At 46.2% G+C, this 16,884-nt stretch overlaps 1 protein-coding gene across 1 annotated transcript; it reads left to right on the top strand.

Moving 5' to 3' along the window:
- The first annotated feature begins 488 nt into the window (after positions 1-488).
- Positions 489-15,269, top strand: WFDC1 (WAP four-disulfide core domain 1). Its single transcript, XM_088062405.1, has 7 exons — positions 489-876; positions 6,736-6,931; positions 7,637-7,720; positions 9,803-9,943; positions 10,967-11,008; positions 11,787-11,861; positions 12,647-15,269. The coding sequence occupies exons 1-6, from the start codon at positions 757-759 to the stop codon at positions 11,843-11,845; spliced, it is 642 nt and encodes a 213-aa protein (XP_087918531.1). The 5' UTR covers positions 489-756; the 3' UTR covers positions 11,846-11,861; positions 12,647-15,269.
- Positions 15,270-16,884: the final 1,615 nt, after the last annotated feature.

Genomic DNA, 16,884 nt, shown 5'->3' with positions numbered 1-16,884 from the left:
AGCGGTCACGTCTTTCCCCTCCTTCAAAACCGCTTTCAGAAAACCAGCGTCACCTCGGTTTAATGAGAGCCCCTGGATGTTTATCATGTCGTTAAATCATTTCCTTCAAGTGGCCTCAGATGAAGTTATCACTGTCAAAACGTGATGCAAACGCTCAGTAGGAAGCACACAAAGGGAGATCCCAGGCTCTTGGGAAGTTTGGGTGAACTGTTTGCAAAACTGTGCCGAGCCCACCCCTCCGAGACCTTTATTTCCCCCTGCGGCAGCTGTCATCTGATCCCACGCTTTGGCTCTGAATGGGGCTCTTGGAGGATGCCAGATGTTGGGAACAAAGGTCTAAAAATAATCTTTCCAAGTAATCTTCCCGTCCATCACTCAAGGAGAGCGTGAGCTTTGTGTGAACATGTGAGCCGAGAACCTGATCTAACTTAAAGAAGTTCAACAGCAGCCCCCGGCTTCTGCCTGTGGGCTCCTCTCCTTTTTTTTTTTTTTTTTTTTTTTTTTTTTTTTTTTTTTTTTTTCTTTTTTTTTCCTTCTTTCTTTTTTTTTTTCTTTCCCTTCCCTTCCCCTTTTCCCTTCCCAGAAGCTGCGCAGGGAAAAGCGGCTCTCGGAGCGCTCAGCCCTCGTCTCTCCCTCCCTCCCTCCACGTCTCCCTCCCTCCTTGCCAAGCCTCGGAACCGCCCGAATCCCGAGAGCCGGGCTCTTTATTCCATCTCTCCCTGGAAAAAAACACCGGGTTCCAGGCTGCTGCCAGAGATGCGTTTCTGTAGGAAGATCTTGGCTGCAGCCTTGTGTGTCCTGGTTCTGCTGCCGGAGCCGGGCAGTGCCAGGACTCTCTGGAAACGCGCTCTGCTGAAAATGACGGAGAAATACGATGTGAGTAAGGCTGGGGGGATTTTTGAGGCGAGCTGGGGATGCTCGCAGGGAAAGGGGAGTTTTCCTTACGCGTTTTGGGATCAGGAGTGTTTGGATCGGCGGGCTGGCTCTGTGGAGCAGGGATTCCTGAAGTTTTCCCAGGCTGCATGGAACTTTTGCCACCTAGCTGCTGCAGGGGGAAGCTTGGGAAGCGCTCGGAGCAGGGAGAGAGCTTTGGGATGGCACCGCTTTCCCTGGAAACTCCCCAGGGCAGCCAGGGAAAAGTGACCGGGGGGATGGGGGATGCAAACCCCGCGTGTCCGGGGATGGGTTTAGTGGAAGATAATGGGATTTATTGCTTGGAGCAGGGAGGGTTCCCTGCCCAGCCCCTGTGCTGCCTTTTGGGGTAACTTTGGGGAAATGGTGGCATTGCCCACGGGTTCTGTAAGGCACAGAGCCCTCACCCCACAGTGCCAGAGCTGCGTGCCCATCACCCTGCAGGGTGGCGATCCCAGAGATCCATCCCCATGGCTGTGCCGTGCCTGGCACATTCCCTGCGGGCAGAGCTGCTGCCCACGCTCGGTGGCACCATCTGTGCCTGCTCTTGGCAGCCTTCAGGCTCCACAGGGCACTGAGCATAACTCCCAAATCCACATGGATCACCAGTGCTGGAACTGGAACTGGCACAGCCACGAGTTACTGGGAGCCATGGGGATGGTGCCAGGTCTTGCCCTGGGCCAAACGGCTGCTAGAGATGGCCACAGAGGAAATGGAAATTGGAAAAAGAAGGAAAATAATTTGATAGCTTGAATTTTAGGACCTGCTGTTTAAAAAAGAAAAAAAAAAAGGCTATAAATTTGAAATTTTTACTTGATCCATTCAAGTTCCCTTAGAAACCAGCACTGAGCCAAGGTTTCTGCCCCTTGAGTTGCTTGGGTGCAAGCCCCAAATAAGTCTGATTGCATCTTCCAACCATTGCATGTGTGTAAACAGCACCTTGGTATCACAGGCTTATTCCTCCATCTATTTTCTGCAGCTTTTAATTCAAAAAGGATGTTTTTATGCCCATGACTTTTCAAGTGATGTTTGTGCATGGCAACGTTTGGTTTGTGCAATTGCTGACTCAGAATTGTGACACACATCCCTTGCCCCTGATGAGCAAACTGAAATTCTGTCTTGTCTCCTTGAAATTTTGCAGAAAAACATTGTTCTGGTATTTGAAAGTCACCTCAAGATTTTGTAAGAAATCTATATAGTTTTTCTTGGGATAGGGTATCTGGTTTGCATTTGAACTGGAAAATGGTGATATAAAGAGCTGCATTTCTTGCAAAAACACTCACTGGAAAGTGCATTTATATGGATGTTCTTCTGCCATATTTCAATGTGAAGCTCAAATTTAATAAGATCTGTGAGGTGAATGACCCAGGGAGATCGGACAGAAGCAGAACAGGAATTTACATGTTGATCTTCAGATAAGGAGCCCTGCCGAGGCAGAGCCGGCTCCCCTGAGGATATATCCTCTTCTTTCAACCTGCACTTCTTCAAAGGGCTGTTTTTCCTGGCAGCCCTGAATCCAGGTGCTACTGATCTGGCAAGCTCAGCTAGAATTGTTCATATTGACAGAAACATTGATCCAGGGAAAACAGAAAATGCTTTTCTTCTCCTCAAAAGCTTGTCAGGGGGAAAGCGTCTGCTCTCCATCCTCTTCTGCACCAGAGTCCGTTCTGGCAGCCCCTCTGGTTTCTCAGAGGATGTTTTCTTTCCTACCAAATGCTGTGTGTTCCCTGCAGTTGGAAAACCAGAGTCTGGGGGCAGAGCAGCTGATTTGTGAGTCACTTGGATAGAGGGATGACAGATGGAGGTGCTTATGGACACGTGCAGCCACATGGGGCATGGGCCACAGACATCCCTGTGGGACCCCAAAGGACATGGGGGAGGGAGCTTTGTGTGGTCTGAGTCCAGAAAATCTGAGGCTACAGCAGGAGGAGTGTGTCCAGAAAAATGTTGGATGCAGAATGACGGGCAGGTGTGAGGATGAGGAGCTGGCTTGGGGTCTCATTCACCCTGAGGAAGGGTGTTGGTTGGCAAGGAGGGGTCAAGTGTGAATGGAGAAGGGAGAAACAGGGATTGCAGTGAGGAGAAAAACCTGGCAGTCACAATAGGATGCAGGAGCTGGGCTTTAAAAAAATCCATATATTTTACAGAGGGACACTTGTCAAGTTTAGTGATTTGCAGCTGATGTTCTGCAGCCCCTGCACTCCACGGACTGTTCCCAAGGGGCAGAGGGAGGGAGCTACCTGGGAGTGGGCTTCAGTTCATTATAAAACACCCATCGTGTCTGTTGGAAAAAACTGGGCCAGTCTGGATTTCATTCCACTGTCAACTACAGCAAGTGTTTTAGAAAAATCCCAGCCTCCTTTTAAAGTTTTCCAAAAATTAAGAATTCCTCACAGCTGCTGTAATACTCTTCCAACAGTTTATTTACCCTCCAGCAGCCATCTGTCATAAATCAGCCCTGGGGGACCCTCTTTGTGCCCCAGGAGATTTCTGGCCCCCAAATTCTCAGAGTAACCTGTGAGCAGAGCAGCCTCAGCCTCTCCTTTGGAACCTGCACACAGACAAACATTTTTCTGTATTTCCTGCTTTCCAGCCTTTTAATCATTATTGTGCATCTTCTTGGAGCCCACCCCAGCTCTGCAGCATTCTTCCAGCTGCAAACAGCAGAACCAAAGAGACAAATCCCGAGCCAGCAACAGGAGATTATTCCCATTGCTTTGGTCTTCTCCTTCAGATTGTTTAAGCTGCGCTCAGTCTGTTTGCCACTTTGATCATCACTGAAGGGTGATTTTCCAGCTCTTTAATGGAAATACTGAAGGATTCAAAATTCCCCCTGAGTGTGTATTTTTTCAGAGGGAAGGTGTTTTATGACCACTCTTTGGGAATACCTGCCAGGGCCTGAGCTGCTGGTGGGAGGCTGAAATAAACCTCATGTGTCATCTCGAGGGCTCCATGCAGAATATGAATTAGCAGAGAGCTGTGCTTTGACACAAGCTCAGGGACCAGTTCCAGGCACAAATAACAGAATAGATGTGGGAATTTTGGGAGACAGCTGCATCCCCCAGTTACTGTTGAAATTATGGCTGAGACTGAGTGATCCCATCCAGATTTTTCCTCATTTTTGTTGATTTCCATGGTTCCTCACCTGAACTCTGTAGTTTATCCCTTTACTTTGTTTCTGGCTATCTCTAAGGCAGATATTGTCATTAAATGATTTAATGAGTCTCCCTGGGCAACAGAAATTTACCTCCTGCACTGAAAAATGTTAAAGAATTTTTTACTGTCGCCACAATCCGCAAAGATAATAAATCAGAACCAAACTGTGAATGTTGAGAGAGCTTTTAAAAACCCTTGTAACCTAAACCTGGAGATGTCCTTAACCAGGTTATTTTGGAAAACGAGGGAATCTTGTTTTATGCACACATAAACAAGGGGGTTTCATTAAACCAAATATGCAAAATGTTATTATTTTGAAAGAAATGAGTTGTGAGCAATAGGTGACCAGAAAAAATGGGCAGGGAGGTCATGAGGTACAAAGTTATTTGGCTACAACTGTTATATTGTTCCCCAACGGAAATTTCATTCATGGAGCCAGCTGTTCATTGCAACTTTGGCTTCTTGGTTTCTGAATCATCTGTGAAGCAACTGCAGTAATTGTTTGGTGGTTTTTTCATGGATCCATTATTTGCCACTATTATTTTGGTCACACTTCAGTCTGCAGATGACCTTTTGAATAGAATAGTAAACTGTGACCTTCCAGGATGAACACTCCCTCCAACAAGGAGACCTGTTCAGTGTTTGGAGCTGCACAGATTTATTGTTCAGTGCTCCCTTATATCCAAAAATGATACTTGGGCTGATAATTTTCTCTATTTAAAATCCAGCAACATCCACCCCTCCCCCCTCAAAAAAAAAAAGGTGTATTTTCAATATCTTCCATTTTAAAACATGTTTCAAATTTGGAGTGTTTGCAGCTTTTGAGGAATGGACTAACAATGAGAACTTGCACCTTCAGCATGGAAAATATCATCAAAATTGGGTTTTTCCAAATCTTTTTAGTGGTTTAAACTACCTATCAGTTTACAGGAAAACAATGTCATGAAAGGGTTTTAAAGGAAAAAGTAGAAATTATTTCTTGACATTGGAACAGGGCAGGAGACTGTCATTAGTGAAAATATTAGGAATTCTGTCTCTCTAACACTCCATCTCTGTGCAATGGCCTCTCCTTGGCCAGTTTTTGGGAGAATCCATGTGGGAACAGGCTGTTGCAAAGGCACAGATGCTCCAAAGGAGCCATTGGGGGTTACAGCAATAAAGATGGAGCAGGATATAGAGAGGGATGTTAATCTCACCTCAAATTTCTCCAGAGTCTGGTGGTGAAATTTCCTAGAAACCCCTGGGGGGCAGTTGCACCACGTTTATTCTTGGAATAACAACCCCAGTTTCTCACCACTGATTTTGTAACACACCAGTGACTGGGCCAAGTGTATATTTACACACATTTTTCTGTATTTATGACCCTTACTAGCCTGCTCGTCAGGCCATGGCAGCACCCACTTCACGTTTCTGGCTTGATGCTGATCTCTCTTAAAAGTGCAAACCCAGAAACCACCTTTTGATTTCGTTAGAACTTATAAATAGTTGTTAATAAATCTGAGACTTGAGTGCCCTGAGCACGTTCTGCTGCCCTGGGGAGCTGAGCTGCAGCCTAGAGGTGAGTGGTTGAGCCACAGGTGAGAAAGGAGTGGGCTGGGGTGATTCACTTCTCTGCTGGAGGGATTTGGCTTCTTGCTAAAACAGCACCAGTGTGAAAAATATCTGAACGGTGCCTCATAAATGTTCCTGTGCCTGTTAATCCACTTTACCCCTCTCTTGTCCTGTCAGTGTGCAATGAGCAGCTCAGCTTCTTTCTGCTGCAGTGAAACGTGGCCTCATTTTCTTGGGGCTGAAGCTGGCTCTCACAGATCTCACCCAGAATGTCCCATGATTTAGAAATGGTGTCTAATTTAACAACCCAGAGCTCTGTGGATAAACTGGAAAGGCTCTTCCACTGCTTCCCCATCAAAGTGTTTTTGTGTCATCATCATGAGGATGCCTGGAGTCTTCTCTCTGTTTTCCAGACAAGCATAAAAGACTTTAAAGGATTTTTTTTTTTTTTTCTCAATTATAAAACAAGTTCCACACAGTAATTTACTGATTGATTGGTGTTTCCAAAGTGATGCCTTGAGAGGCTACCTGAAACAGAGGCTAAACAGCATTAAAGGAATAAAGTAGGTATTTATTAAAAGGCCTTCAAGGTATTAAAAGTTACACCTTGGGCCGTACAAGAGCCTGGCCATGGCTCTGCCCAAGATGGACGACAGGTCACGAATTTCCACACTTTTATAAGTTTTTGTCCATTTCCACATTTGGGTTAATTGTCCAATTACAGCTTCAGGTGATGCAGTCCCATCCTCCCACACTGCTCTCCTCAATTCGCTGTTGTTTGCACTTTTTGGGCCTGAAGCTGCAACCATGTCCTTGGTTCTGGGGCTGGAAAAGGACTGTTGTGTCTGCCTGAACTGAAAGGAGAACTTGCTAACTTTATATGGAGTTCAGAGTTATACGCTAATGCAGTACAAAATCTGGAAAATATAAAAGCTAAAACTTAAGGCATCAAAAGCGCTTCACTGAGGGGACCATACAGTGCTGGGGGAGCTGGACGGTTAATCCTCCTCTCTGGCAAATACTCAAAAACCTCTTTGAAACCCCTTTTCCCGCTTCATATGGCGGGATGTTCCGTACTCACGCCAAACCTGATTTCCTTTTCTTCTCTTTGCAAAGGATTATGAGTACCCTCTTCATTCTCACAGTTCCCACTACCAGAAGAACGACCGGTGCCCGCCGCCGCCGCAGAGCCTCCCTGAGCACGCCTGCGAGGTGCCCAGCTGCCGCTCCGACTCCGAGTGCGAGCGCCACAAGCGCTGCTGCTACAACGGCTGCATCTACGCCTGCCTCGAGTCCGTGCAGCCCCCGCCAGGTACAGGGACCCCTGGGCAAAGCGGGACAGAGAGGGGCTTGCAGAGATGGGGGTGGTGGCGGTGATCCCCACGCCCGTTGGGTGTGGGGTGTGAGGCTGCAGTGCGAGTTGGGGGTGGAGTTTGGTTCCACGCTTTTGGTTTCTGGGGTTGAAGAGTGACAAAGGTGTCCAAGGCAAACTCCCACTTGGTCAAATTGTAGAAGTCACTCGAGGCCAGTTCTTTTCCTGGGATGGCATTTTCCATGCCCCATCCCTGCAATCACTGTGTCCAGAGGTTGGATGAGTCTTGGAGCAGCGTGGGATAGTGGAAGGTATCCTGCCCATGGCAGGGCATTGGAATGAGATGATCTTTCCAACCCAAACTAATCTGTGTTCCTGTGTTTCTATATCCAGGAAAAGAGACAATCCCAGCCTGAACTAGTGCTGGCAGAAGTGAGGCAGCCACCTCACCATTCCCTGCCATGGGAATGAGAATGGGAAGCAGCAGCTGCTTGGGCCTCTAGGACACGAGATTCTTGTGGCCCCTGGGTAACATCCATGTCTCCCTTCCCACCAGGACAACACGAGCTGCATATAAGTCAAAATCAGATCAATCCATCAGGCAGCATCCTCACAGGCCCTTAGAGGAAATCCATGACTTCATAACTCTGTGCCCCGTGGTTGCTATATCTTGACACTACAGTCTCTTGTTTCTGTCTTCTGCAGTCTTGGACTGGCTGGTTCAGCCCAAACCCCGCTGGCTGGGAGGCAATGGGTGGCTTTTGGATGGCCCAGAGGAAGTCTTACAAGGTACAGGACATTTCTCTGTCTTCTCTGTAATATCCTTAATCACACAAAGGTCCTGGAGAATAAATCCCTCATACAGAGCTTGCCTGGGATGTTGGGCTGCTGGTATTTGTCTGGAGTTTCCACAGGAATAACTCTGTGTGGTGCTGGGGGCTGCTATCTGGTGCAGTAAATAAATTACTTTTTATGGATATGGATTATCCAGCAGAGCAGTAGGAATGCTGCAGGGGACTGGGTTTGTACCCATTCTTCAAATAATTAGAGATATATCTTCCTCTTAGAAAAAGGCTTTGTCATCATACACATAATTTTTTGCCAGCTTCCTGATAGACCGTGGGTGGACTTGGAACAGGAATCCTTTAATCCAGAGTGGCTTCATCACCCAGATGCCTTGGGCTAGGGCTGTGGCCCTTGGATCTGAAGGTGCTTTGGACAGGAGCCCTGGCAAACTGCTGCAGAGCTGTGTCAAGCTGATGTGAACCTGGGGCATCTGAGTTTGGAGACTGATAATGAGGTTGAGCTTCTCAGGTTCATTCCATAGGGAAAGGGTTTTTAGTTAATTTTTTCCAGTACCTAAAATTGAAATAAGGAGGGAGTGGGGAGGTGGGAAGAGAAGTTTTCTTCTATGAGGCATTCCCAGATGCCACCTGAAGATTTTGAGTTTTTCATGGAAATGTTAACCCATCTTTTGATCAGCTTTTATCTGGATCAGTCAGATCCAGATAGTGCCAATAAATTCCCCTCTTTGTTCTTACACAGATGGTTGTAGACTCGCTGAGCCTCAACTCTCATCTATTATAGAAACTCCAAGTTCTTGAAGAGAAAATTCTGCCTCCAGCTCATTGAAGCTGCACAGCTAGAAATAAGATAAAATAGGTTCCTCTTCATCCATCCTTGTCATGCTTATATTATTTGTTCTTATCTGAACACCTTCGTCTCAGCTTGAGGGAGTAATTAGGGAAGTAAGAACCATCAGTCATGGCATGAGAATTACAGCAGAGGTCCTTGAAATTAAAAATGAGAGGGGTGGAGTGGCCCTGCAGAGTCTGTACATGTAATGGCCACAAACACTGCCCGAGTCCTGCTTCACCTTCCCGTTCTGAGCTGCACTTGCTGCCCATCCTGGGTCAAAGTGACAAAACCTCTGTTTGGGACATGGGGTGGCACTGCCTGAGCCCGCAGTGAGTCACACCTGAGGTTTGGATTCAGCAGCAGGTCCATGGGTGTGGAGCAGAGAACAGAGCAGCACACTGCCAGTGTCCTGCTCACGTTCCCAGACTCCTCACCCGGCCCAGAGCCCGCCTGGGACACATTTATCCCTGCTCGGAGGGAGCGGCCCCATGGAGGGATCATCCTGCACGGTGGGCAGTGGAGATGTCTTTTTGGGCTACCTACAAACAGAAGGCAGACAGAGTTAAGGGAGTAAAAACTGGATATATTTATTGAAGGGCCTTCAGGTAGTTTTTGGGCAGACGAAGCTCCCCCAAGGGCTGCACCCAAAAATGGATGATGGGTCATGGGTTTTCATATTTTTATAAGTTTGGTCCATTTGCATATTGGTTCATCTTCCAATTCCAGCTGCAGGTAATGAGGTCATTTACCCCAAGTTTGCTCCCACACAATTCACTTTTGTTTCCATCTCTGGAGGCCTGAGGCAGCGAGGTGTCCTCGATTCCCAGGCCTGGAGAGGAATTGCTGCGTCTGACCAAAATGTGAAAGCAGCAGCTCACAGTCTGTGTGTTTAGAGTTACACACTACAGAGCTGCAGGATTACAAATAGATGAGAAACAGCCAAGCTAGAGTGCTGAGGGATCAGTGGCGGGTGGTGTTCACGGCCCAGCTGGTGCAGGCCTCGCGCCTGGCTGTGGGGAGGCTCCGTGCAGGGCCCGGGCCCGGCTGTGGGGAGGCTCCGTGCAGGGCCCGGGCCCGGCTGTGGGGAGGCTCCGTGCAGGGCCCGGGCCCGAGCTGGGCCAGGAGGTGCCAGCCCCGTGCTGCCCTCTCGGGCAGGCTCTCAGCCGGGGCTGTGGCTGGGTCCCCACGGGTGCCGCAGCCCTGCTGGCTGTGACCCGCAGGCTTCTCTTGCAGCCGAGGCCTGCAGCACCACGGAGGACGGGGACGAGCCCCTGCACTGCCCCACGGGCTACGAGTGCCACATCATCAACCCTGGCAACACGGCCGAGGGCATCCCCAACAGGGGCCAGTGCATCAAGCTGCGGGGAAACCCAGGTCAGTGGGGACAACCTCCCTCCCTCCCTCCCTCTCCTCCTGCATGCTGGTGTTTGGTAGAACTGTTTGTTCAACTGTTTGGTGCAGGGCAGAACCAGAAAGGAAGGGACCAGGATGCTCCGTGCCAGTGTCCTCTGGTGGTGTGTCTGCATGTGCTCTTACTATACAGCACAAAAACCAAAAATATTTATATGTTACTGCATGCTTCAATGAGAAATCTGGGTTTTAAATTCCAGTTTTCTCTTCTGCGTTTGTTTTCTGCATCTAAAACTTTGTTGCCTTTATTCTGCTGACGCATGTACCCAAAAGAGAATTTCGTACATGCCAAAATATTTTCCAGGAGAGCTCATAACATATTTAGATATTCATTGAATGGTAGGATAAGTACACTGGCACTGGGCTACAAATCATCTCAGTGTACAGATCTGAGACATCAGTTTTGCCATTTGGTCATTGTAAAAACCAGGGGAAGCATCAAACCAGGTCTCTGAGCTGCTTCCAAAGCAGATTAAGGAGTTTTTCCAGGACTTTTGGATCATATATTTTATAACCTTCTCTTAAATAACATCAGTAGTAACCAATGTAATGTAGAGCTGTGGGGATCTTAGACATGAAGGAAGGGCTTAAATAATTATATACATGGCAAACAGAATAACCTAGCTGGAACTTGAATTATGTAAAATACTAAATAGATGACCTGAAATGTTACCCAAATTTTATTTAATTTGGGAAAGCCTCTGATTCCTTGACTTACAGCTGCTGAAAAAATTATAAAATGGTAGTGGCATTATAGCCACTCTTATAGCAAGTGAGTTGTGTCCATGGAGCTCAGTAATCTCAGCAGTTTATAAAAGGTTTATAGCAATCCAAATTACTTCAGCTACAGAGGACTTTAATTTTCCTCATTGTGAGGTTATTATTTCCATATCTCTAATTTCTCTGTGCTGTACACAGAAGGTCAGAGTTTAATACAAAAAATAAAGGCTGACTGGGTATGTTCTCACCATGTACCTTCTTTTCCAGATGGACACAACCTGAGACATAAGTATTACAAGGAATATTTTGGTAAGCTGCTGGCATGAAGTGTTTGTTGTTATTATTAAGCTTTATCATTCTTGCAATGCTTACAAGGAATTTTCTCCTTATGAAATGAAGGTTTGTACATAGAAAAAAGAGATTCTTTATCCTCGGCTCCCTATGCCTTGGTCAGAAGATCTTATTTTAAGATCTACAATTTCCTGACTGTGGACTCTTGAGAACCAGAATTTTCAGCTGTGACAGAATGAGTTAAATGGTGCAGTCTTCTGCCATGGGAACCACCCAGTCCAATAATCTTTTTTTAACTTTTTAAGCATATTTTTGGAACTCTGCTCTTGGCTCAGGACTCTTTGCAGAGGAACACAGAGCTCTGTCAAAAGCAGGGTCCTGGACTGTGGTAAGTGATAAGGGATGGCTGGAGCCCAGTGAATCAGTCCCTCTGTGTTCCCTGAGAGGTGTCAGGTCCCTCTCACAAACCTGGGGCTCAAAGAAAGCAGGAGCATCTCCCACACCTTTCCTCACAGTTTCAAAGCTCCTGGTTTCTCCCTCTTGGATGTGGATCAGATTGGAAGTGACATTCAGGTATAACTAGACAGCATCTTTTATCAAAGATTTACAAACAGACAAATTTGGCTGTAAAACCATGAGAGGATTTCCTTTTCTCTCTTCAAGTGTGAGATATCCCAGCTCTCCCAGAGAACTGCTAAATAATGGGACCAATAAAACTGCACTGTTGAGAGAACCTCGAGAAACCATCTGCCAGAGCCTAACCCAAAACCTGACTTTGCTGATATTTGTTTTACAGGGAGCAATTCCAACAATTTGGTCGGCTATGTGAAAAACCAGCAGAAGCATTTAGGCTAATTGAAGGTGTGCCTGGGTAAGTGCCCTGTGAATAAAGGGAAAGCTGTGAGGAAATAGCTGGTGCTTAGAATGCAATTATTCACAGAAATGATTGTCTGAGGGTGATATTTCCTCTGAGCTGGAGTAAGGACAGCACCTTAAAGCCCTGTACAGGTGCATGAAACACTCTTATTCCACCAGACACACCTGATTTCCTTGCAGAACCTTTGCCTTGTAGGTATTTAGAGGATGAAGTGACTTTAAGGATGGAAAATGATTGGTGTTCCTTAAGACTTTAAACTTTGTGTTTGGGGGCTTCTTCAAACACTGGCGTAACTGGTCCTGCCAGACAAACTAAAAAGCTGTTTATTCTGTACTGACTGCAAAAAGGGTCAGTCTAGCAAATACTTCAGCACATGGGGGGTTTTGTGGGATAATTTTATGTGTGTGAACACTTGTGCTGAGCAGTGGGACCCACTCATGTGAGCAAAAGCACATTTATCTGGCCAGAGCCAAGCCAACAGCAAAAGCTCTGTCCTTTTTATCGGCTTGCATTAGGCAAGAATGAAAATATTTATTATACCAAAAGTTCTGTCCCAAGATGGTTTTCTCAACACTTTCAGCTTCACTTTAAAATGAACTTGGGTTTAGCTGGGAGTTATGAAAACAGAGCAGTTCAGTGTCTTTCTGTACCTACGTCAGGCTGGCTGTTAAGATTACTCAGATACTTAAGGAAAAGTTCTGTGCAAATATCCCAGGAAGGATAAATATTTTAATTCCTCTTACTTTTTTTTTTCCTTTTGTTGTTTGGTTTTCACCCAGCTGGACTACTCTGTCAAGGAATGCTTTACCCAGCAGGTTTCTGGCCCCAGATCTCCACAAGCACATCACCATCATCCCCCTGCCCATCAAAAGAAATTCCATTATCCAAGGAACAGGATGAGTCCAGATTTTAACCCCACCAGGAAGGGGAAAAATATGATCTCCCAAAGGAAACCACACTGTTTATCAGCTGTCCTGCTATAAATGAAATGTAAACACCTCCACACTGTAAGCCACAGTGCCATGATCAGGCTGCTGCCACAGAGCCTGCCCTTCATGTGCTTGTTGTGTGACCAATTCAGATTTCAGGCCTGTGAACACAAACAGTGTTACTAAAGTGACGTCAGAATTCTACCTGAATATCATATCTAAGTTGCTTTAAAATAGGTGAGACTAAAGAGGTTCCCTGGATCAAATCCAGTGCCTGCCTGTCTTAAACAGCTCCTTTAAAGAAGCCTTTTCATCAGCTTAAAATTCAAAAAAACCTGCAAGTTTCTTCTTTTCTTATTTATATCCAGACAAAAAACCAGGCTTGACACACCCACTCTAAATGGCTAAACCTGAAGTCTTAAGAATTTGAGGAAGTTTAAGCTAGGAGCAAAAACAGGTTTATAAATGTTTTTAGGTTACTTTTCTCAGTCTGGTGAGCTGCAGATTGAGAGTTAATAATGGAACAAATTCCTTCCTACAATATCCAGGCAGACACACAAATGCATGCCGGGCTTTGTAATGTGCTGGTTTTAGCCAGCACAGTTAATACTCACAAAATCTGTGGCTTTGTACCTGCAAAACCTCAGCAAGAGGCCTGAAGTCTGCATAATTTGTTAAATGAAAAGCAAACCCAGGATAAATTTGTGTGATGAAAAAGATTGTCTGGCAGATGGGCCACGGCTCCTCAGGAGTCCTGTACCTTTGTGTTCCATAAATCCTTAATGTCTGGATATTTGTATTTGGGCCTCACAGCTTCTTTTAGCTGTTTAGCATTATACAGTGGAAAACACATTTTCTGTTATGGTTTTCCTTTCCTGTGGCAGTTCTGAAGGGACAGTTGCATTTATTGTGGCAAATCAGCCAGAATTGTTTGGCAGAAAAGCCACATTTGCTGCGTGGTTTAGTCCATGTCCCATCTGCATGCATGAAATTAGCATTTTAATTTGCACAGTAGTAGCACTGCATATAAATACCTAGTTCACAAATGTAAGTGCCTACTTCCACTCACAAAATACAGGATTTTTTTTTTCCACTCACTAAATGGTTTAAGCTAAACCCAAGACACCTATAAAACTCTTGATACTTTGCACATGACATTTGCAGCTGGAGAGATGGAAAATGCCAAACTGCTCTTCTGTTTCCTATTCTAAACACAGTCCTCGGTGCTTTACAGAGCAAAGAAACAGCTGAAGGGCTCCACATTTTCCCAAATATCTTCATTTGTTGAACTCACTTTTTTTTCAAAGTGCAAGGTATTAAATGCAGCACCGTGTTTGGACAGAGCTATTTCTAGAATTTTATCCTACAGCTTCCTGCAATAAGATTTTAATTCCTGCTCAGACAAGAGCCACAGAACAAGAGAGTTGTGGAATGGTTTGTGTTGGAAGGGAGTTTAAAGCTCATGACCTTCCACTAGACCAGGTTATCCAGGCTCAAATTTGTATTTAATAGTTCCAATCTGTGTTTAGACCAGCACCTTGCCACGTATCCTACTGCAGCCTCACTCCTTGGTGCTTCTCAGTGAAATAGATCTTCTTCAGCATTACTTTCAGCAGAAAAAAAATCAAATTCTGATTAAATGAGCAAAGCCCTCCAGTGATCTAATCCCCAAAGAGTAAATGCCAAAATGTTCAATTTTAAGCTAAAAAAATTCCTAAAACTTGTGAGGAGCTAGTTGAAAAACTAGTGTTGAGCATTCATAAATTTGAAAGACTAAAACTTCAAATCTCAACCTAATCTCTCAAAGCAGCCCAAAATATGCTTAATTTGAGTAGACACACTCACTTCAGTGTCTGTTTTCTTTGTAGCTGCAGAAGCACGTACCTGACCACCAGGGTGGGGCAGTGCAGGTATTTTCTGCTTGCAAAAGGAATTAAAACAAACCCAAGAACATTGATGAGTTAATAATTCGATGGTGAATTTCTGTTTACTGGGTGTTATCAAAGCCATCGTCCTTCTTCGTGGTGCTATAATGCTCAGGGGGGTTTTTCCAAGTTAATTCAAGTTATTAATTGTCAAACTCAGAAACAAAAGCCACAGAAGGGACTTGTCAAAGTACTGTGTTTTCAACAGTGAAATGCTGAACACTGAAATGGGAAACTCAGACACTGAAACGAAAACACAAAGCAGATGAGCTGTCCTCAGCTGCTCTTCTCTCCAAAGACAGATGCTTTACCAGCAGCACAGTAGGAAATACCTGGTGTAGGTTGTTTTGAACATTTTCATAACCACTTTGCAGTGTGTTTGGTGCTATGATCACCTTCCTGTGTGTCACTGAGTGCTGCCGATGCCCACGGCCTCCCACATCCCCGAGGATCTGTGCAGCCCCAGGCAGCCCCTCCCTGGTTTGTGCCCCCGGTGCTCAGATGTGTTCAGGTTCTGCTTTGGTGCTCAATAAAAAGTGACCAGTCTATTTTTTGACCCTGCTGAGTTTCTGTTGTGCCTTCTTGATGGACTTTTGGCTTTGGATTATGGAAAAAAAAGGATAAATCTTCTAAATTTTAGTTGCTGGGAGAACATAACACAAGTGTAGGGAGACAAAAGTCATTTTGTCCAGTGGAAGGGAGGTGACAGACCCCAAAACGCATCCAGCACCCCGTCCCCTTCCAGAGGTGTCACTGTTGTGGGTCAGACCCTCAGTTCTTGGCCCCTGCACTTGCACTGGCCGCAGAGGAGCTGCTGGACAGCCCTGGGGAGGCTGGGGGTGGTCCCCCAGGGGAAGTGACCCTGTTTGCCCAGGCACCGGGTCAGTGCTGCTGCTGCCAGCTCAGCTGCTTTGGGCTGCACCAGCAGCTGCTCAGGCAGCTTTGCAGGAGCCTCAGAGGGTGGAGAAACCAAGCATGGCAAAGGCCAGAGCTGGGCAGAGCTGGCAGAGGAGAGAGGTTGGGCCGGTTCCAATCTCCACCATCCCACCTGCTCCACCCACCCAGTCCTGCTCTACCTGCTCGTCTGGAGCGGGCAGGAGTCCTCCCAGTGCCTCCCTCCTGCCCTGGGAGCACAGCAGGGACAGGAGCTGCCTGGAGCTGAGCCACGGGGGGACAGCAGCTAGTGCTGGCACTTTGGGAAGGTTTGGGGGGGCTGAGATGGCCCCAGCCAGCACCAGGTGTCAGGGTAGCTCCTCACTGAGTCAGTGAAGTGGTCCTTGGGATCCCTTGGACCTCTCATGGTCCTTGGGATCCCTTGGACCTCCCCATTTGGATGGGGGTGTGCACATAAACTCCTGTCTCCTGCTGGCAAGTGTGACAGGAGCCAAGAATCCTGGCTTTCAAGAGAATGATTTGTTTGGTGAGCACCACAAAATCATGGTTTAATTTCAGCTCATTTCCACACCAATACAAGCAAATTGGGTTTCTGCTGCTGTCGTTTGGTAGTGATCTTCGGGGAAAAAGCACAGTGTGACCTGAGGCAGTGTCTGGAGTGACACTGAAATGCTGTCAGTGCATCCCAGAAACCAACAGCTGGATCAACAGAAGGACTAACAAAATAGATCTTCAAGAAGTCTATACCTACTACCAGAATAACCAGAATAATATAAATAATTGCTGTACTTCTGGCATGCCTGGTTCAGAGGTCTGTGAAGCTCTGTGGTGTAGGAGTGTCTTGGTCACCTTCAGGAAGTTTTCCATGGTTTGCAGAGCAGTGAAGAAGGCTCTGAGGTTTGGACAGCCCATAAAAGAGTTTTTGGAGGCTGAAGGTTTCCCTTTGCTCATGACACAGCAGGGGTTGGTTTGTACAGGGGGTTATTTTCTTCTCCCACCTCACACTGGCTGCACAGGCTGGATTCCCCTCTGGAGGTGGGGTTGGATGAGCCCTGATTGTCTGTCTATGACAAAAGGACTTAAGGCATCATTTAGGATCCTTTAATGGTAAATTAAAAACAAAAAAACACCTTTTTCTGGTGAGTCTCCAGAGGTAAGTGCTATTTCTTCCCATTGTTTTCTCCTTCTTGTTACATTTCCATGCAGAAAAAACAGCAAGAACGACAAGAGAAGCTGTGCAAAACAAAAAAAAAGACCTCCAGAAAGTTT

The sequence above is a fragment of the Pseudopodoces humilis genome, chromosome 14, assembly GCF_049639895.1.
Source record: "Pseudopodoces humilis isolate 2021_Gansu_Grassland_sample_001 chromosome 14, ASM4963989v1, whole genome shotgun sequence".
Lineage (NCBI taxonomy): Eukaryota > Metazoa > Chordata > Aves > Passeriformes > Paridae > Pseudopodoces > Pseudopodoces humilis.
The sequence above is the reverse complement of the archived record's forward strand: the minus strand, read 5'-3'. Positions and strand labels throughout refer to the sequence as shown.

Coding starts and splice junctions, on each gene's coding strand:
- WFDC1 (XM_088062405.1), top strand. CDS start 757: ATGCGTTTCTGTAGGAAGATCTTGGCTGCAGCCTTGTGTGTCCTGGTT. Junction 877..6,735: donor AAATGACGGAGAAATACGAT/GTGAGTAAGGCT, acceptor CTCTTTGCAAAG/GATTATGAGTACCCTCTTCA. Junction 6,932..7,636: donor GTCCGTGCAGCCCCCGCCAG/GTACAGGGACCC, acceptor TGTCTTCTGCAG/TCTTGGACTGGCTGGTTCAG.